The sequence below is a fragment of the Beta vulgaris genome, chromosome 7, assembly GCF_026745355.1.
Source record: "Beta vulgaris subsp. vulgaris cultivar EL10 chromosome 7, EL10.2, whole genome shotgun sequence".
NCBI lineage: Eukaryota > Viridiplantae > Streptophyta > Magnoliopsida > Caryophyllales > Amaranthaceae > Beta > Beta vulgaris.
The window spans coordinates 13,793,664-13,814,435 of NC_079208.1; the positions used below are offsets into that span (position 1 = coordinate 13,793,664).

At 39.7% G+C, this 20,772-nt stretch overlaps 2 protein-coding genes across 2 annotated transcripts; one reads left to right on the forward strand and one right to left on the reverse strand.

Moving 5' to 3' along the window:
- The first annotated feature begins 2,164 nt into the window (after positions 1-2,164).
- LOC104908882 (NAC domain-containing protein 35) lies at positions 2,165-4,515 on the forward strand. The gene is made up of 3 exons (XM_010698050.4): positions 2,165-2,472; positions 3,324-3,616; positions 3,748-4,515. The coding sequence occupies exons 1-3, from the start codon at positions 2,190-2,192 to the stop codon at positions 3,982-3,984; spliced, it is 813 nt and encodes a 270-aa protein (XP_010696352.2). The 5' UTR covers positions 2,165-2,189; the 3' UTR covers positions 3,985-4,515.
- Positions 4,516-20,199: 15,684 nt separating this feature from the next.
- On the reverse strand, positions 20,200-20,709 carry LOC104908904 (uncharacterized). Its single transcript, XM_010698075.1, has one exon. It carries the CDS (start codon positions 20,707-20,709, stop codon positions 20,200-20,202), a length of 510 nt encoding a protein of 169 aa, XP_010696377.1.
- Between the last annotated feature and the right edge of the window lie 63 nt (positions 20,710-20,772).

A 20,772-nucleotide genomic window follows, 5' to 3' on the forward strand; every position in this document is an offset into this window, starting at 1 on the left:
AGATTGTCGCCACACTTGGGGTGAGGGAGGTGGAGAGACACGAAAAATACTTGGGGCTGCCGGCAATAATTTGGAGGTCGAAGAAGGCTATTTTTGCTTGCTTGAAGGAGAGGGTGTGGAAAAAGTTGCAAGGGTGGAAAGAAAAGTTGCTCTCAAGGCTGGGGAAAGAGATTCCCCACATATATGATGTCGATGTTTCACATTCCTGATGGGCTCATTGATGAGATGCATAGTATTTTAGCCAAATTTTGGTGGGGTGCACGTGGCTCGGAACGCAAAATGCACTAGCATAGTTGGGAGTCACTATGTCTCCCAAAGTCAATGGGAGGAATGGGCTTTTGTGATCTCAAAAATTTTAATCAGGCCCTTCTGGCAAAACAGGCTTGGCGCTTGTGTAAGGAGGAAAATTCGCTACTGCATTCTATCTTCAAGGCGAGATATTTTAAAAATTCCACTTTTCTAGAGGCGTCAAGGGGGTATGACCCAAGTTTCACGTGGTGGAGCATTTGGGGTGCAAAGTCGTTATTGTTGGAGGGACTCAAGTGGCGTGTGGGTAATGGTCTACAAATTAATGTCTGCAACGATTCCTGGCTGCCGGGGGATGGTGCTTATGTTGTCCCTACTCCTAGGAGTGATAGCAATATGGAGATGAAAGTTTCAGAGCTTATCAACTATGAGGATGGATGTTGGGATAGGAATGTGGTGGACGCAACTTTTGGGGTGGAGGATCGAGCGCTAGTGTGGGATGTTCCTTTATCAAATATGTGGCCCTCGGATTCTTTATATTGGTGGCCATGTAGGAGCGGGATTTTCTCGGTTCGAACCGCATATTGGTTAGGGAGACTCGGGAGGATTCGGGCCTGGGAACTTCAGGTAGGGGGAGGTGAAAATAATTTATGGAGAAGGGTGTGGAGTATAAAAAGGCCGCCAAAATTGTTGCACTTTCTATGGAGGGCATGTAAGGGGAGTCTGGGAGTTAGAGAGAGACTCCACCATCGTCACATTGCTGCAGACGCATGGTGTCCTATTTGTTTGAACAAGGAAGAAACTATAATACACTCTCTATCTGAGTGTAAATTTTCGACCGAAATCTGGACTTCGAGCGATTTTGGCGAGCTTCTCTCTCAGGCCCCAACAACCTCTTTTATTGACAGGTTTGAATGGGTGGCAGCTCAGCTCGACAAGGAGTCCATGAGTACCTTCTTAGCCCTGGTCTGGGCTGGATGGTATTGCCGCAATCTCGCGGTTTTTGAGGCTGGGCCTTCAGATGTTTTGCGCATTTCGGTTGGTTTTGTAAGGCTTGTGCATGACTATGAAAAATATGCGAATGAGGTATTTAATAATGGGGTGGTGGGAGTGGTGAACTCTCCCTCCTCGTGGTCTCCTCCTCAGGCGAATTTTGTGAAGGTAAATTTCGATGCACACATATATGAGGGTGGTGGTGTGGGTTGTGGCGTGGTTATTCGCGATTGGCGTGGAGATGTTGTGGCGCCAGGTGTGAGAAGATGGGCTGGGAGGTGGTCTGTAGAGATGGCAGAAGCTCGAGCTGCACTATATGGCGTCCAGATGGCTCGTAGGCTAAACTTGCGCAACGTAGTGCTGGAGGGAGATTCTCTAAGTGTCTGTAATGCAATCGCAAAACAGCGTGTGGGAGAGGCTCCTATTTATCTTTGGTTTGACGAACTTCGTTTTTTGCATCGTTATTTTGATGTTTTTTCTTGTTGTCATGTTAGGAGGTCGGGTAATTGTGTAGCCCATTTAGTAGCTCGTTGGGAGGTAGCTCCAAATGAGGAGTTGTACTTGTTGTCTGATTTTCCCCAAGGTTTTTTGGCTTTGGTGGAGCTTGATTTATGCTAATTTTGGTGTGCTTTCCCCTCAAAAAAAAAAAGATAAACTCTTGACTAATTTGATTCTGTCTATAATACCTTAATTAACTATCTTTTACTTTATTTTTTTTTGCTATTTTATAATTTAATATTAACTTAATATAACTATTATATATGTTTTTATGACTTAAAATACGTATTACTATTACTATTACATGCATTTGAACATCATTATAATATAACAAAACCGCTCCCCCCTCCCTCAATTTATCATAAGATCTACATCATCCAAGTTACAAGTATAAATATGGTTCATCTCGCAAGTCCCAAGCAACATAGCTTAGAAGAAGTTTACTGAACTTTATGTCCTTTTTCTTCTCCCAACAAACCAACTTCAACAAAAACAACAACATGAAACAACCAGATGAGAATGATGCAAGCAGCATCTCCAGTTGTAATAAACCTGAGAATGATACTGTTAGCAACTCTAAATACTTTAAGACTTTTCCATCAGGCTACAGATTCGAACCTCTTGATCAAGAACTAATTCTCGACTATCTTGTACCCAAATTAAAAGGCCACAAATTGCCTCGACATCTCATGCATCCAGTCAATCTCTACGATCATGATCCTGAATACCTTTCTGGTACTATTCTTCTTATGTTATTCTTGTTTTTTCTTTTTTGAACCTGTGATTAGTTACATTAATGGAACGAATATGGGTTTTTTTTTTTTTTTTTTTTTTTTGACGGGGAATATGGGTTTGTTGTATATTCTTAGTTTTCAAGAAAATTTGGATTGTTATGCTATATTATTGTCATTTTCTTGCTCCGTTTGTTTTCTTAATTAGTTTTTTTTTCTTTATGAATCAAACATTTCTGTTATTATCGTTATTTATTTTTGAATTATTACAAGTTTCTTGCTCTGTTTTTCCTGGGTTGTTTTTTTTAATGTCCTATGATCTGTAACATATGGGTTTCTTATATGTTTTTAGTATCAAGAAAATCTAATTGCTATGCTCTTATTGTTATCTTCTTGCTCTGTTTTTTTCTTGGTTGTTTTCTTGGTATTGATTCTCTTCTTCTTGAATACACAGACAAAGATTTTGTGTTCATTTTTAATGTTCAGTTTCAAGAGAACTCCAATTTTATGCAATTCTTGTTATTTTCTTGCTGAGTTTATTGTGGGTTCTCTATTGTGCAATATAATGCATGAAAATGAATTTATTATTTTCTTCTTCTTCTCTTTTTAATCAATTTTATCTTTGATTATCTTATGAGTAATAATGAAAATGAATTTATTATTTTCTTCTTCTTCTCTTTTTAATCAATTTTATCTTTGATTATCTTATGAGTAATAATGAAAATTCATGTACTACGTAAACTATATACTCACATAAACTTCAAGAACACTGATTAAGTGTAACTACTATTGAGTATACAAGTTTTGATTATTGTTTTGATGGATTTTTTAAAAATATTTGAATTGCGCGTGTAGCAAATTACGAAGCACAAGGCCCTAAAACGTGGTATTTCTTCACATCAATGAACACATCTTCGAGAAATCGATACAGAAGCAGCAAGAATGAGAATGGGTGGTGGAAACTCACTGGACAAACAACCACCATTAAGAATGATGATGATGAAGTCATTGGATCAAGAAGGAAGTTGTTCTTTAATTTTTACCTACCAAAAGAAGGTGGTGATGATAATACTAGGTGGATCGTACATGAATTTGAGGTGCAAGGTAAGTGCAAACTACCTCAGGATCAGAAGAACCAAACAGAAGAGGTATCATTCCTTTTGTTTTCTCTACTATATACATTATTCATTCTAGCTTACTTCCCATGTTATACAATCATTTCAATCTATCTGTTTCTATTTCTCTGTTTTAATTTGTCTTTTTCTTTTGTGGGGTGTAGAAAATGGACCATGTCCTGTGCAAATTATTCAAGATAACTACTCGTAGTTCAACTAAATCCAAAGGACAAAAGGAAGAAAAAAGTTCACCGGAAAAAGAGCAAGACATCGACCTTAAGAGTGATTGCAGTGTTGATTTAAACGCCAATGGAAATGACAATGACAATGACAATGACAATGTAAATGGCAATGAGGAAGGTAGTGGCAAAAGACCCATTTTGCCTGATTTAAATAACTAAAGTGACTGTCAGAATCAGCTTCTCTTCTCGACCTCATTGCTGGAACAGTATGCCCCGGCTACTCTGTCGAATTACCACCATCTGATTACAACCATTATCAGCCTTATCCGAGTTATCCTCATTACTGTAATACTACTGATTTCTTGTGTGATGACTTGCTCGTCAGCTGGTTCTAACTCAAGGATTCCGTCACCTCACTATCAAATTACTGGTTAGATGATGGTTTCGACAGTACCCCCACCAGGGCCACCACCAACGAGATAGAGCTAGCTAATAGTCAATATTTTAGGTTACTTCTTGTAGGAGTAAGGTAAGTCTATGCATGTTAATCCAAACTAAATAGCTGATAGTCTCTGCTTTTGTTTTTGTTTCTTTTACTTTTCTGTTTGTCTTTAAAGGATACTAGTGTATGGATTTAGGTTTAATCTTGTAGGAGTTATATGCATGATCATGTACTAGAACATAGTATGGGGTATGTCGAATTTTGTCACATTTATTACCTGTTAGCTTAATAAAGACTGAAGTTTATCACTTGATCTGTAATTACAATGAGCTAGAAGTTAACACTCCTTAACAGTTCTAACAAACTTCAGCAGATATAGGTTGATAAACAAGACGATCGCATGTTTCGAAATTTTGCAATAAAATCTATGGAGCTTTTGTGGATTTTGGTTGATCTCTTGAGTCATTATGGAAAATTGTTGAGTGCAGAACTGAAATCAGATTCTTGGAAGCAACCGATTACCAAAAATAAGCTAGCAAAAGAATCAAAAACCTGCATCACAAGGCTTTTGAAACCTTAACATTGAGTAGTTAATAACCACAGAAAAATATTTTCCAAACCAATATCATTTCACTTCAGATATTTTTTTTTTGCTATGAAAGAATATTTTGCAAACCAATATCATTTCAATTCAATTCACTTCACTTCACTAATATGTTTCAAATATATTTCAAAAGCAATATTATTTCATAGCTAAAAACCAATATCATGTATATTCGGCTCTGAAAAAGCTCAGTTGTCTTTGAGTTATTTTCTTTCTCCAGGGAATCGTTACACCTGAGAAAGCTCTCCAACAGAAGAAAAGATGACGGGGTTAATTGTTGTGATCAGAATAACTGCTATTCACTATCAGAATTGGGGAAGTCAAACTTTTAGTTAGTTATCAGAATTTCTGAACGGCCTTAGGATATGCTCTGATTTGCGGTTGATGTTTATTTTCATAATAATTGGTCATATTGGTGTATTATTAGTTCAATTAGTCGTCTTATATGTTGAATTATTGTTGATACCATATTGTCCTTAGGGCCTGTTCTTCCCAACTTATTTTCAGTTTAGTTCAGTTCCAATCAGTTCAGTTCAGTTCAGTTCAGATCAGTTCATTTCCGCTCAGCTCCATTCTTTTATAACCATTTTGTTAAATATTATTATTATGTTGGTATAATTTACTTTTACTAATTATTATTATTATTAATTTTGTTGTTGTTTCTATATGTTATTTTGTTTATTGTAGCTTTACTCATTATTATTACTATTATTAGTATTATTATTAGGAGGAACATGGTTTAGGTCAAAATCACAAATAAACCCACGTTTTTTAGCTCACAAAACAATAAAATCACGTCAAAACGGTTTATGATGTAATTTTTCGCGGTCCAACATGATCATTATTTTTATGACTAAATATTATTATATTATTAAATCTAATTATTAAAATAGTAATATTAATTTACTTCTTAGATATTATTGTTATTCTATAATCATCAACAAGTATTAATATATTAATACAAATAATATAAAATAATTATTATTAATTATCATTATTATCATTAATTATTATTATTGTTATTATTATTATTATTATTATTATTATTATTATTATTATTATTAATTTATGATTATGAATATTATTTATTTATAACTATCATTTATAAATATCCCAAATACTATTATTATGATTCATTATTATTACTTATCATTATAATTATTGTTTAATATTCATATTATTATTGTTTAAATGTTATTTATATATTTATTACATTCAATTCAATTCAGTTCAATTCAGTTCAATTCAGTTCAGTTCAGCTCCAATCAGTTCAGTTCAGCTTTAATCAGTTCAGTTCAGTTCAGCTGCTTTATGCCGAAGAGAACATGCGCTTAGGCTCTTAAGAAAAAGCTTGTAGGGATTGTAAACTGTTCATTATTCACCTTCATTTTATTGGATGTTGGAAATGCTGAGCTTTGATGAGTTAGCCTCACGCTTGTGCTTATATTGGTCATCTTCATCTCCTTTGAGAAGGAAAAAATACCATATACATAGAACACTTGGTTTTTCTGAAGGAGTTATTAGGCCGATTATTTATTAAAACACTCTTCCCTTTTCAATATCACTCGTCTCTGTTGTTCCTTAGTTTTGGATGATGACTACATTGCAAACTTCCTGATATATTGGATTGTTTGTGATAAATAGCGTTTTAGTTCCGGAGTAAGAACTTTGTTATCGAAGCGAGTTCCAGAGTTGGAATCATGGATGGCGTGGCACTCATAATCAAGACTAAGCAATATAAACACAACAACAAGACTTAAACTTTCAAATGATGATTTATGATTCAAGTTCCTATTCACAATTCCTAAGGAACTATCTGTTGTTCCTTTCCAGATGCTTGTGGTTTCACAGTTCCTCAGGAACTACCTGCTGCATTCGTGTTTTATAGTTCCTTCAAGGAACTGTCTGTTGACCCTGAGATGGGACGTATGGATCTTCAAAGTTGAAGATTTAAAGTGATGACATGAAGTCTAAGTTCAAGAGAATGTACTTAGGATTTATGTAAGTAATTTACGTTGTTTATACTAAGGAACTACATGGAATTTAATTAATGCAACAGTGGTTTTAAAAAGTATTTAACGGAGAGTTTTTAGGAAATATTGTTAATAAATAAAATAGTTTTTATTTTTAATAAAGATCCTTTCTTTGTTACTGGATAAATAAAAAATGGATTTCCTAATAAATTCCTTATTTCTCTCAACTGTTTAAAACCACGTAATGTTAGTGGATTGTCCATTATTTTGCTTGTTCCTCAAGAAGTGTGAACGTGGGAAAATGATTCTATGTGGGTTACTGCTTCACACTTAGTGGAGGAACATGAGAAGACTTCACCATAAAAAGAGAAGTCTGACTCATTGCAAACCACCCAACTGAAAACATATTTGTCTACGTTTATATCTTAAGAGCTTTCAAAAACTCAGTTGCATTCAATAAAAGTTCCAAAGTTCCTTAAGTATTTGAGTTCAACATAATTACTAGTGTTTTCACACAATTTGAGTTGTATTTGTGGAACAAGGGTTGAGTGACTCTTATAACGACTTAGAGTTAAGTCAGTGAGTAGAGGCTTTAGAGAAGAAGCAAGAGATAGGAGAGTTCCAGTAATCAGAGGGGATTACTGTGGGAACTTGAGTTCGAGAGGAACTCGAGATGTAGAGTGTTATTGTAATAGAGTCATTGCAATAATAAAGTTTTTTGAGGTTTTCACTTCTTGATTAGTGTCAAGAAGTTTGCTCAATTTTATATTTCTCTGTCTCTCATATCACTGTTCCTTTATAGTTTTATAATTCCGCAAGAAACTTTGCCAAAAGTTACAAAGTACAATTCACCCCCCTCTTGTACGTGATCTATTGAAGTATCAATTGGTATCAGAGCCGGAGCTCATGAAATACAAGCAACCTTGTTGAGTAAAGTTCCTGAAGAAGATGGATACGCACGAGAAACTCGAAGAAGGTTACTCCACGCAAAGGCCTCCAATGTTCAACGGAAAATTCTATACGTATTGGAAAAATCGTATGGAAATTTTCATCAAGGCAGAGAACTACCAAGTCTGGAGGGTTATCGAAGTTGGTAACTTCGAGGTAACAACAACTAATGCCGAAAACGAGATAGTTCCTAAACCAATGACTGAATTTTCAAAAGAAGATTTTGAAAAATATGAAATCAATGCCATGGCTGTCAAATATTGCATTGTGGTCTTGGACCTCATGAACATAATAGGGTCATGAGGTGTAAGAGCGCAAAGCAAATTTGGGATCTCCTTCAAGTCACCCATGAAGGAACTAATGAGGTTAAGCGTTCCAAAATCGATCTTTTAATGTCAAAATATGAACGTTTTGAAATGCAACCAAACGAAACTATTTAAGATATGTTTACACGATTTACTAACATCACTTTTGAATTAGTTTCTCTTGGAAGAATTATTCCCACTGATGAACAGGTTAGGAAAATTCTAAGGAGCATGCCTCAGGATGATCGTTGGAGAACAAAGGTCACTACATTGTTCGAAACAAAAGGACTTTACAAAGTTCAGTATTGAACAATTGGCAGGATCACTAATAACTCACGAATTGCATCTTAGGCCTTGTTTGGTTGACAAAACAAATCATGGGAAATGCAAATTCCTAGGAAGTAGAAGTATATGAAGTTTTTTGGTTGGCAAAACTATGGGAATTTGCACTTTCTAGGAAGTTCTACATTCTCCAAAATGGAGGAAGTTACTTACCTAGATCCCCATAGGAAGTTCTACTTCCCATTATCAACCAAACACACATTTATACTTCTTAAGAATTTCAAATACATGAAAAAATAACTTCCTAGGAAGTATGAATTCCTATATACAACCAAACAAGGCCTTAGAACTGTGGTACCTGAGAGTTCCAAAAATCAAGGGTTGGCTCTTAAAGCTGAAGAGGAGTCAGAACCAGACGACGAAGAAGCTGCCATGCTTGTAAGAAAAATAAAAAGGTTATATAGGAACTACAAACCTGAAAACCAAAAAGGAAGGAACTCGGTCAAAAAACCAATGAGTTCCAAAACTGAGAATGGCTGCTACAAGTGCGGAGAAACTGATCACCTAATAAGAGACTGTCCTCTTTGGAAAAACGAGAAAGGAAAAGGCAAAGGCAAGGAACTAGCCAAAGATAGATACAACAAGTCAACCTTTGCCAAATCGAACTTCAAGAAGGCCATGATTGCTGCGTGGGGAGAAACAGATTCTGAAGATGAAGAGGAACAACATCTTGAAGAGACCGCTAATCTTTGTCTCATGGCAAAAACAAATCAAGATGACAAAGTTCCATCAAATGAGGTAAACTCTACTACTCTTCAATCTCTGTCAAAAACCAAACTAATTGAATTAATGTTGGAAACACTAGATGACTACAAGAAACTTGGAATTTTGAAAAGCCAAAGTGATAAGGCTGTGGAACTAAGTAAGAAACATATGGCCAACTTAAGTATTGTTAGATCAGATGTACAAAGTAGGTTCTTTGATTTACTTGACAGGAACACTTCTCTTAATGATTCCTTTAAAAGAGTTAAAAATGAAAACATTCTGCTTAAAGTGGAGCTAAGTCAATACAAGTTGTTAAGTTTAAGTCTAGATCCTACAAAATCTACTGAGATAAGTATGGGAATTATTAATGTGGATCTAGAAAAATTAAACAACGAATTGACTACTGCTAATGAACAAAATGAGAAGTTAAAAAGGGAACTAGCTATAGATAAGTCTAAGAAACAGTCCCTCAATATAACTCCTCAGTGGATTACTGATGCTAAAACAAAAAGAACAGAAGGTCTAGGATTTCCTTACAAGAAAAACCATGTGAAAAAGAAAAAATATATATGTGGATCTACCTAGTGTGAAAGTTTGTTCCTTTTGTGGAAGTGGAAACCATGTTCTAAATGAATGTACAAAAAGGAAAGAGAAAAATGTCAAAAATGAAAACTACGTAAAGAAAATATGGGTCAAGAAAACTAATGTGGTGAAAGAAAAGGAACTCGAGGAAACCCGAGTTCCTACAACTAATCAGTGATTTTCATGCAGGTCCTAATGAGGGGGAACAACTCGTGGTATCTCAACAGCGGGTTTTCCAAACACATGACAAGAGACACATCTAAGTTTCTCTCACTAGAGGCTTATAATGGAGGAACGGTGACCTTTAGGGATAACAAAAAAGGTGAAATAATCGCCATTGGGAAAGTAGGAAGGTCAAGTTCCCACTCAATTGACAATGTGTTCTTAGTCGAGGGTTTGATGCACAGTCTGTTAAGTATTTCCCAATTTTGTGATAAGGCAAACTCGGTAAGTTTTACTTTTGAAAATTGTCAAATTGTTAACAATATAATGATAGTGGGAAGGTTATTTTGGAAGGAACTAGGAAAGAGAACACGTATACTGTGGATCTCAACCAAGTTCCAAAAGCCAATCTAACCTGCCTAAGTGTCATTGAAGATGATTCTCTCCTTTGGCATAAAGATTTGGTCATGCCAGTCTTTCACTACTTGAAAAATTAAAATCAAAAGAACTTGTGAGAGGGCTTCTTTCAATCAAGTTCCAAAAGGAGAAAATATGTGATTCTTGCGTCAAAGGAAAACATGTAAGAAGTCCTTTTAAACCAAAGAAAATGGTTAGCTCTTCTAAACCACTAGAACTGATTCATATGGACTTATGTGGTCCTATGAGAATTCAAAGTAGAAGTGGTAAAAGATATGTCTTAGTGATTGTTGATGATTATTCTCGCTACACTTGGGTAATTTTTCTAGCAAGTAACGATGAAACTTTTGTTGAATTTGTTGTTTTTGCTAAGAAAACACAGGGAGAACCAGTGGTCATCAATTAATTCATTTAAGGTCGGATCATGAAACTGAATTTGATAATAGCAAGTTTGATGATTTCTGCAAGGAACAAGGTATGGATCATAATTTCTCTGCTCCTAGGACTCCCCAACAAAATGGAGTCGTTGAAAGGAAAAACAGAACCTTGGAAGATATGGCCAGAACCATGTTAATTGTTAGTTCCTTACCAAGGAACTTTTGGGCTGAAGCAATTAATACATCTTGTTATATAATCAATAGATTCATGATTAGAGCTTTATTAAACAAGATACCTTATGGGCTTTTGAAAGGAAACACACCTAACATTTCTTATTTTAGAATTTTTGGGTGTAAGTGTTTTGTTCACAATAATGGAAAAAGGAACTTGGGAAATTTTGATGAAAGAAGTGACGAGGCAGTTTTCTTAGGATATGCCTTAAACAGTAAAGCTTACAGAGTTTATAACAAACGCACAATGAGTGTAGAAGAGAGTGTGCATGTTATTTTTGATGAAACTGACAAAGTTGATGTAGTACAGGAACAGGCTGATTTCGAAATTGTCTAACACGTTTTTCAGATTAAGATGATGAAATCTCACCCATGAAGCCACGAAACATAGTTGATGTTCCTAGAAGTCAAGAAGCAGGAGAAAATGAAGAAGTTCCTATGACATAGGAACTAGAAGAAACTGGTGTAGTTCCTAATGAGCAAAACGAATCTCTGGAGCATGAGGAATAAGAAATTGAGATGTATGCACCTCAGCCAGAAACAGTTCTTGCGGCAGAGTTCCATCCAAAACCATGGAAACATCAAAGTTCTCATCCAATGGATCTGATAACCAGCAACATTTGCAAAGGAACTCAGACAAGATCTAAAATGAGGAACTTCTGTGCTTTTCATGCATTCTTATCCATTCTCGAGCCAAGGAACCACACTGAAGCATTACAAGATGCAGACTGGATTACTGCCATGCAAGATGAACTCAATGAGTTCAAAAGAAACAAAGTGTGGCATTTGGAATCCAAACCAAAGAATCAAAAGGTAATAGGTCTCAAATGGGTTTTCAGGAACAAGCTCGATGAACATGGAACTATCATAAGGAACAAAGCAAGGTTAGTTGTTAAAGGCTACAATCAACAGGAAGATCTGACGAGTAGTGAGTTCGAGATGAGCATGATGGGGGAACTTAATTTCTTTCTTGGTCTACAGATAAAACAAACTGAGAAAGGAATTATGATTCACCAACAAAAGTATGTAAAGGAACTCCTAAAGAAATATGACTTTGAATCTGCTAAAGTGAATCACACTCCTATAGGAATAGCCATAAGACTAGATGAAGATCCCAATGGAAAAAGTGTGAATCACACAAAGTACAGAGGTATGATTGGATCATTGCTATATCTAACGGCAAGTAGACCTGACATTTCTTTGAATGTAGGTTTATGTGCCAGGTTCCAATCGAATCCAAAAGAGTCTCATATGACTGTTGTGAAAAGGATACTAAGGTATCTTCGAGGAACAGACAATTTATGTTTGTTCTACCCTAGAGATGGTGCCTTTGATTTGAAAGGCTTTACTGATGTTGATTATACTAGAGATCTGGTATATAGAAAACGCATGTCAGGTATGGTTCAATTTTTGGATTCCTGCATGGTTTCTTGGAGTTCCAAGAAACAAAATATTGTTGCTCTATCCACTGCTGAAGCTGAGTATGTAGCTGCTGTTGCAGGCTGCTCACATCTACTTTGGATAAAGCAACAGTTAAGAGATTTTGGCATAATATATGATTGTGTTCCCATTTATTGTGATAATACTAGTGCTATATGTATTTCCAAAGATCCAGTACATCATTCTCAAGTCAAACACATCCACATAAGACATCATTTCTTAAAAGATAATGTTGAAAAAGGTTTAATCAAAGTAGATTTTTGTGAAACTGGAAATCAAATAGCTGACATTTTGACTAAGCCTTTAAGCAGGGAGAAACATGAGAAAATGAGAATGGAACTTGGGATGATCAAGTTGAGATGAGTGCTATGAAATTCCCTCCAAGGTAAAAATGATTGCTTTCAATACATGGCATTGTCATTCCATCACAATATATTATGTGCAAGCATATTCTAAGTTTTCCATTATAGGAACTCATTTTCACTTCATAACTTGAACTAATTTAGCACCTTCTTTTTATTTTAGTTATATGTTATACACTACTAAGCAAGTTTTTTTTTCTGTTTCTCATCATCATAATTTTATTTTTATTTTTCAGTTTTTTCTTCCAACGTGCACCTTAAACACGTTATTTCTTTAAAAAGTTCTTTCCAACGTGTTCCTCAATACACGTTCCACAAATTTGTTTTATTTTCATTTTTTTCTTCTTTTCCTGTCATAAGGTTAAGAAGAATTTTTTTTGTTCCTTCTTCTCTCTCCTAAATTCACTCCATCACTCCTTTTTTATCTCACCCATTTTTTTATTTTATTTTATTTTACCATATTACTGTTCTACCTTAAAAATAATCTAAGTGATAAAATTAAACACAAAAAAAACCCCTTTCTCTCTCCTCACCACTTTCCACATGAAAATTAAAAAACCAATTCCCTCAACTTCATCTTCTCCAAATTTTCAACCTCCATTGATACACCTCTTCTTCTCTAAATTTCTTTTCTTGCATCTTCACCATGGTAATCACAAGCTTAAACACTGATCTTTCATCCCTCAAAAGAAAAAGAAACTGTTCTTCCTCAATTCCAATGAAAACATCACCTACACAAAACCCTTCCCCACTACAAACTGAAAAACCACCATTAACCTTTGACCACCGGCGAGACAATCGGACCGGCCGACCGCTCACCGGCAACCGCCACCGCACCTATCGTTGCCTTGCAACCCACCGCAGTCGCCTTACCTGATGCGCGTTCCTCTAACCCGCGACCCACACTAGTCGCGCAAGTCCGCAACCCGCGACCCATCGAGCCACTGCTCCCAACTCCGACTGAAAGCGCCGAAAAACCGGTGGGTCTGCCATCCCTGAACCGGATTTTCCGGTGGTCCCCATGAGAGGTCCGAAATTTCATTCTTTTGCTACTAAATCTCTCACCCATGGTTTTGTTATTAATTTTGGCTGGTGTAAATCTTAAAAGTTGGATGAATTGGTAGAAATTCTTGATTTACAACAATGGGTAAATCTTTTTCATACTCATGCTAGACTCCCAATTTACCCTATGGCCAATACATGAAATTTGTGCAAATTTTTCATGTGACAATCTTATTTGCACTAGTAAGGTTAATGGAACTCCCATAAATTTGGATGTTGAATATTTGGGAACTCTATTTGGTGTGTCTGATGAGGATTTTGATGATTATCTTAAAGGGAATAAGATAAATGTCAGGATGGATGGGATTGAGAGTGCAGACATTGTGAAACAAATAGGGGGAAATTATGAGTCACTGTTGCTACACCACCCCTTGGAGGGTGGCAATCTGGGGTACCGGCTGCTGAAAGGCCTTCAGCTGAAGTATGACATGCCGGTTGGCAAGGTGAAGGTCGTTGTTGCAATCCACACCCACAATCTGGCTGTGCTAAGTTTGATTGCTGCATTTATGATCTATCTTTCTTGCCATATATTTTGTTTTATATATGCTAACTCTTATCCGTTCAACTGTGACAGGCCGCGCAATCCGGTAAAGAGCTATGCGATCTTTACTGGTACTTCTAGGGTCCCTATCTTGCGGAGATGGATGTGCACCATCTTACTACTGAGCAATTGGCCGACGGGAAGGCTGATTTGGAGTCGGTCAAGTCCAAACTAAAAACAGCTAAAACTCACCTGAGCAAGGTCAAGGCAGACTTGGAGGCTGTGAATAAGCAGATCGAAGGTCACTCCCTCATCGTATCTAACCAAGATATCGACATAACCAAGCTGAGGGAGCTCAAGGAGTCCACAGACCGGGAGCGCAATGCAGTGGCGAAGTATCGGAAGTCTGTGGACTTCGTCGCCCGTCTGGCTAACCGATATAAACGGTGGCTGGGCAGCGGCCATGAGATGTGTCAAGCATACCATTCCTGACTTGGACTGGTCCCAAGTGGAGGAAGCTCATGGTCGCTAGAATTTCGAAATCCCGGTTGACGATGAGGTCCTGGACTTTGGGGTTACTGAGGTTGATGTTGCCAATGCCGACCCGCGTTGCGAGTTCGAGGAAGAACAGGACCAAGATGCTGCCAACATTGCTGTTGTTGAAGAACCGAATGATCTGGTGGTTGTCATTGACGATCCTGAGAAAGAAGAGCTTAAAGAGTAGGATTTTGTTTTCTTCCCGTCTCTTTTTGTAAATCTGGGCGCTTGTGGCCGGTATTTTTTTTTTTTTTTTTAGATCTCTAGGATGTAAGCAAACATTGATGAATATATACTATCCTTGGACGGTAGATCCTAATTGGTCATTGACCGCCAAGGCCTTCGTTTAGATGAAGTTTCTATACACGGCAGATCCACGTAGGTCATGGACCGTTATAAAACTTGTTGACACACGTGATTATAGAAGATGCTCATTTTATTTAATAAAACGGCTCTTCGCGGCTTTTCCGGATTTATTGCCTATAACAATAATTGAAAATGCAACTACTGGCTACAATGCCCATTGCTAAGTAAGTAAAACCTATTGGCAACAATGCCTTATTGCTACCTGTTTGATACCTAGAGCTACTTAGACATAGTACTTATTTAGGACGTTGGCATTCCAACTGTTTTTCAGCAGCTTGCCTGACATATCTTCAAGCCGGTATGCTCCAAGGACGATTTCTACCTCTACTATGTAGGGTCCCTCCCAATTGGTTGTGTGCCTTGCCCATGGCCGCTGTGCATCTGAGTACCAAGTCTCCTTTCGCTATTGGTCGGCTTCGCACTCGCTTGTTTTAGGCCCTGCTGATCCGATCTTTATACACTGTCGACTTTAGTTCTGCGGCGAGTTTTAACTCTGGGTCGTAGTTCAAGTTCCGCCAGTTGGGCAGACCTACTTTGTAACACCCCTCTGGGGACCACGAGCCCGCTAGTAGATATTATCCTCTCTGGGCCCTAGCCCGCAAGGTTTTGCTTTGGAGTGGGAACGACCCACCCAAAAGGCCTCTACTAGGTTGAGGTATCCACCTCTATATAAAGAAGGCTTTGTTCTCCTCAACTTCCGATGTGGGATGGCTTTTACTCCCTTTCCCCACCCCCCTTAAAGGGTGTCTGCGTCCTCGAAAGCACGACAGGACATCGAATTGGGCCCTGGCTCTGATACCACCTGTAACACCCCTCTGGGGACCACGAGCCCGCTAGTAGATATTGTCCTCTCTAGGCCCTAGCCCGCAAGGTTTTGCTTTGGAGGGGGAACGACCCACCCAAAAGGCCTCTACTAGGTTGAGGTATCCACCTCTATATAAAGAAGGCTTTGTTCTCCTCAACTTCCGTGTTACAGGTGGTATCAGAGCCAGGGCCCAATTCGATGTCCTGTCGTGCCTTCGAGGACACAGACACCTTTTAAGGGGGGTGGGGAAAGGGAGTAAAAGCCATCCCACATCGGAAGTTGAGGAGAACAAAGCCTTCTTTATATAGAGGTGGATACCTCAACCTAGTAGAGGCTTTTTGGGTGGGTCGTTCCCACTCCAAAGCAAAACCTTGCGGGCTAGGGCCCAGAGAGGACAATATCTACTAGCGGGCTCGTGGTCCCCAAAGGGGTGTTACATACTTCGACCAGCAACACGCTTCTGCCCTAAAAGCCAGCCTCAAAGGCGTTTCGCCGGTAGCTTCCTTTTCAGTATTCATGTTCGACCATAGTTCGCTGGAATCATGTCTGCCCATGCACCCTTTAGATCATCCAGTCTCTTCTTTAGTGCGTTCAAGATCTGCTTGTTGGTGGCCTCTGCTTGGCTGTTGCTCTGAGGATGGGATACTGACGAGTATGCGAACTAAATGTCGTATGCTTAAGAAGCTTTTGATGGGGCCGCAATCAAATTGGACGCCATGGTCCATGACAATTCCCATAGGAATCCCAAACCTAATGATGACATTTTGCAGATTAACTTCTTCACTTAGTTAGCCGTTATCTTTGCGGTCGATTCTTCCTTAATCCATTTTGTGAAGTAATCGATACCCACAATAAGAAATATTCCTTCCCCAAGATGACGCTGTGAATGGCCCTATAATGTCCATCCCCCACTGAGCAAAAGGGATTGGATTGAGGATCGGCGGCAAATCATTTGTTGGTTGATTAATCATGGTGCAAACCTTTGGCACTTGTCGCACTTCTTCAAATAGGCATCTGCGTCTATCGGCATGGTTGTCCAATAGAATCCTGCTCTGAATGCTTTTAATGCCAATGTTTTTCCACCGATATGGTTCCCACATACTCCCTCGTGTATCTCTTCTATTATTTGTGTGGCTTCATAGGCCGTTACGCACCTTATGAGTGGGAGTGAGAAACCTTTCTTGTATAGCTGACCCTGGAAGACACAATACCAAGTGATTCCCTTCGAAGCTTTTTGGCCGCCATCTTGTCTTCCGGTAGAGCGTCAGTCAGTTTGTAGGCCATTATATCGTCATACTATTCCTTTCCTTGACTGACGGTGTCGATTGTAGAGGGGAAGTGTCAACAATTCTCTCTGACAGTGTCTCAACCATGACGCTCCGCTTCATGTTGATGATACTTGAGCTAGCCAGTTTGGACAGGGTGTTGGCCACTATGTTCTCTGTCCTTGGTACCAGCTTACTCAGGTATTTCTGCATGACAGGCTCTCGAGCTTCGTATGTGCCCTCTATTTGACTTGATACCAGCTGGGAGTCAGTCATCATCAGAATCTTCTTGCCACCTGCTGCAATGCTCAGGCTTATTCCAGTCATGGCTGCTTCGTATTCTGCCTCGTTATTGGAGGCCTTGAAGCCAAAACGGACGGCATTACTAAAAAATCTCCCCTTCTGGAGACGTCATTATTACGCCGGCCCTGCTCCTGTTTGCGCGGCTGAGCCGTCAACTGCTATTTGCCATATGCCGGCAGGTTCAGATGCATCTGCATATGTTGTTTCGACAATGAAGTCCGACAATGCTTGGGCCTTAATAATCGTGCGAGGCTGGTACTCAATGAAGTCCGACAATGCTTGCTCACTTTAGCAATCTGTCGGTCGTATCGCGCTTATGGAGAGCCTTTTCTAAAGGCTACATGGTGAGAACCTGGATGGTATGGGAGTCGAAATATGGCCTCAGTTTTCTTGCCGATTTGAGCACGGCATATGCCATTTTCTCCAGTAGTTCATACCTTTGTTCTGCTCCAGCTAGGACGTGGCTTATGAAATATATAGGGCCTTTCTGCCCCTACTTTTCCACCAGTAGTCAGCTACCATCTTTTCATATACCGAGACGTATTAGTTGCGTTTATCCCCAAGTTCCGGCCAGGTTATCGTTGGCAGTTTCTTGAAGTGCTCCTTGAATTGCTCGAAGGCCTGTTTTTGCTCATCCCCGCATTCAAACTTCTTATTTCCCCTAAGGACTTTGAAGAATGGCAGAGCTTTTTCTGCCAATTTGGAGACAAATCTAATTAGGGCCGCCATGCTGCCTGTCAGCTTCTGGATTTCTCAGATGCTCTTGGGCTCCGGTTGCTCGCTGATGGCCCTGACTTGGTCGGGGTTGGCGTCTATTCCATGCTTGCTTACCATGAAGCCTAGAAATTTGCCGGACCTGACCTCAAACACGTACTTTTTAGGGTTCAGATTCTTTTGATGTTTGCAGAGGGTTGCAAATGTCTCCCCTAGATTGACAACATGAGTCTCCTCTGTGATGCTTTTCACTATGTTGTCATCAACGTATAGCTCCACATTCCGGCCTTTCTGATGCTCAAAGATCTTGTCAACCAGCTTTTGATAGGTAGCATCGGCATTCTTGAGAGGAAACGACAGGGCTTTGTAAGCGTATACCCCTGCATCGGTGATGAAAGCCGCTTTGCTTGTATTAGACTCTAGCAAGCTGATCTGATGGTACCCATAGAAGGCATCCATGAAGCTCAGCAGATCGTGGCCGCTTATGGAGTCTAGCAGTTGGTCAATCCTGGGCAATGGGTAATAGTCTTTAGGGCAGGCTTTGTTGAGGTCAGTGAAGTCTACACACATCCGCCATGACCCATTGGCCTTCTTGATCATTACCACATTGGCTAACCACTCCGGATAGTCACATGGTTCGATGAAATCTGCTGCTAGTAGTTTATCGACCTCTTCTTTGATGGTTGCGTTCTTTTTTGATAAGTTCCTCTTTTTCTGTTTTACCGGTCTTACGTCGTCATTGACGTTCAACTGGTGGACCATAAATGCTGGGTCAATTCCCGGCATCTCGTTTGTGGAGAAGGCAAAGACGTAAGCGTGATCTCGCGGCAGGCTTATCAGGTTAATCTTGACATCAGCTGCCAAGTCTGCCCCAATCTTCACTATTCTTTCCGGTTTGTCTAGCTCAAGGCTAATTTCTTCCGTCTCGCCTTCCAAGCTAGGTCTCGGCAGGTCTGCCAGCCTTCTCTCAAAGTTCTCCATTGACATATCTTGTTTAGCCTTATTCTTTGTCCGGCGCCTTTTCCTTTCTGATGGCGGTGTCTCTGCCGGCCGCTTGTGATCGAAATTCTTGAGAGCCGTCAGGTAACAAGCCCTGGCTGACTCCTGATTCCCCTTGATTTTTTCTGGCTTCCCCTTATTTGACGTGTAAATCATCGTCAAATGATAGGTGGACACTACTGCCTGCGCATCATGGATCAGAGGTCGTCCAATGATGGCGTTGTAGGCAGCCAGGACGTCGACGACGAGGAATTCAACCATCATATCTCTGGACTGGGATCCCTCCCCGATCTTCACCGGTAGCTTGATGATTCCTTCTGGGACGACAAATGCCCCTGTAAATTCGATCACGGGATACGAGACCGGCTTTAGACATGACACTTCGAGGCTCATCTTTTCGAATGTGTCTTTATACAGGATGTTAGCGAACGCCATCTACCAGTATGCGATGTACCATCGCTTTTGAGATTTGCAGAGATACTACCAAGGGGTCATCGTGAGGGTTGATGATTCCCTTAGCGTCCTCTGATGTGTAGGCCACAGACGGCATGCTTGGGGTGCCGCCCACTGTCCGGTATTGTGATAATTGACTTGGTGCCTTACCTTCTTTAGTCTAACTTTGGCAACATGTATGCTTCCCTCATGCACCGGTCCTCCTGAGATGACATGGATTTTAGTAATCTGGTCCTTCACAGACTTCCTGTTGCCGTTTTCATCCTCTCTCGATGGGAATTTTCGATCAATTCTTGCTTGGTACGCGTGAAGTAACCTCTTCGCATCAAGTCTTCTATCCCGTCTTTCAGGTCCTTACAATCATCGGTGACATGATCGTAATCCCTATGGAACTTGCACCACTTCGATTTATCCCGGCCCTTATAATACATCTTTCTGGGCTGTTGCCACTTGTCGTCTTTCTTGTGGAGCTCGTAGATCTCTGCCCGGGACATTGTTAGAGGTATGTAATTGCAGTAACGGTCAGCTCGCCCTTCCTGACCCTTTTTTATCGAATTATTTACTCCCTCGTGCCGGAATTGTCCAGCTTCTTGTCTTTCCGATACTTGTCTTTCTCCTTTCCATCTCCTTTCGGCCTTTTAGCAGTTGTCGCCTTGTCGAACTCTTCTGCTCGGATGAAGTCGTTTGCCTTCCCCAAGACTTCTGTTAGGCTGGTCAGCTTTTTGCGACCCATGTAGCTTCTGGAAGCAATCCCTTCTTTTAAACCTGTCATCAGGGCTAAGACCGCTACCTCCTGCTGCAGACTAGGGATGGTGACGGGCTCTGCATTGAAGCGCCCCACATAGTCTTTCAAGCTCTTTGAGTCTCCTTGCTTGATAGACATCAGCTCGCCAGTAGTTTTCTCCCTGCATTTGTTACTGACGAAGTGTGTGACGAACGTGGAAGTGAGCTGGCGGAAATCGAAGACAGATGCTTGTGTTATGCTTTTGAACCATGTCTGACCAAGCCCAGTCAGCATAGAGGGAAACACCTTACACCACAATGAGTCGGTATCAGTGTACAGTAGCATATGGCCTTCGTATGCCGAGATGTGATCCTCCGGGTCTGTCTTTGCATGTCGGCATTTTGATCT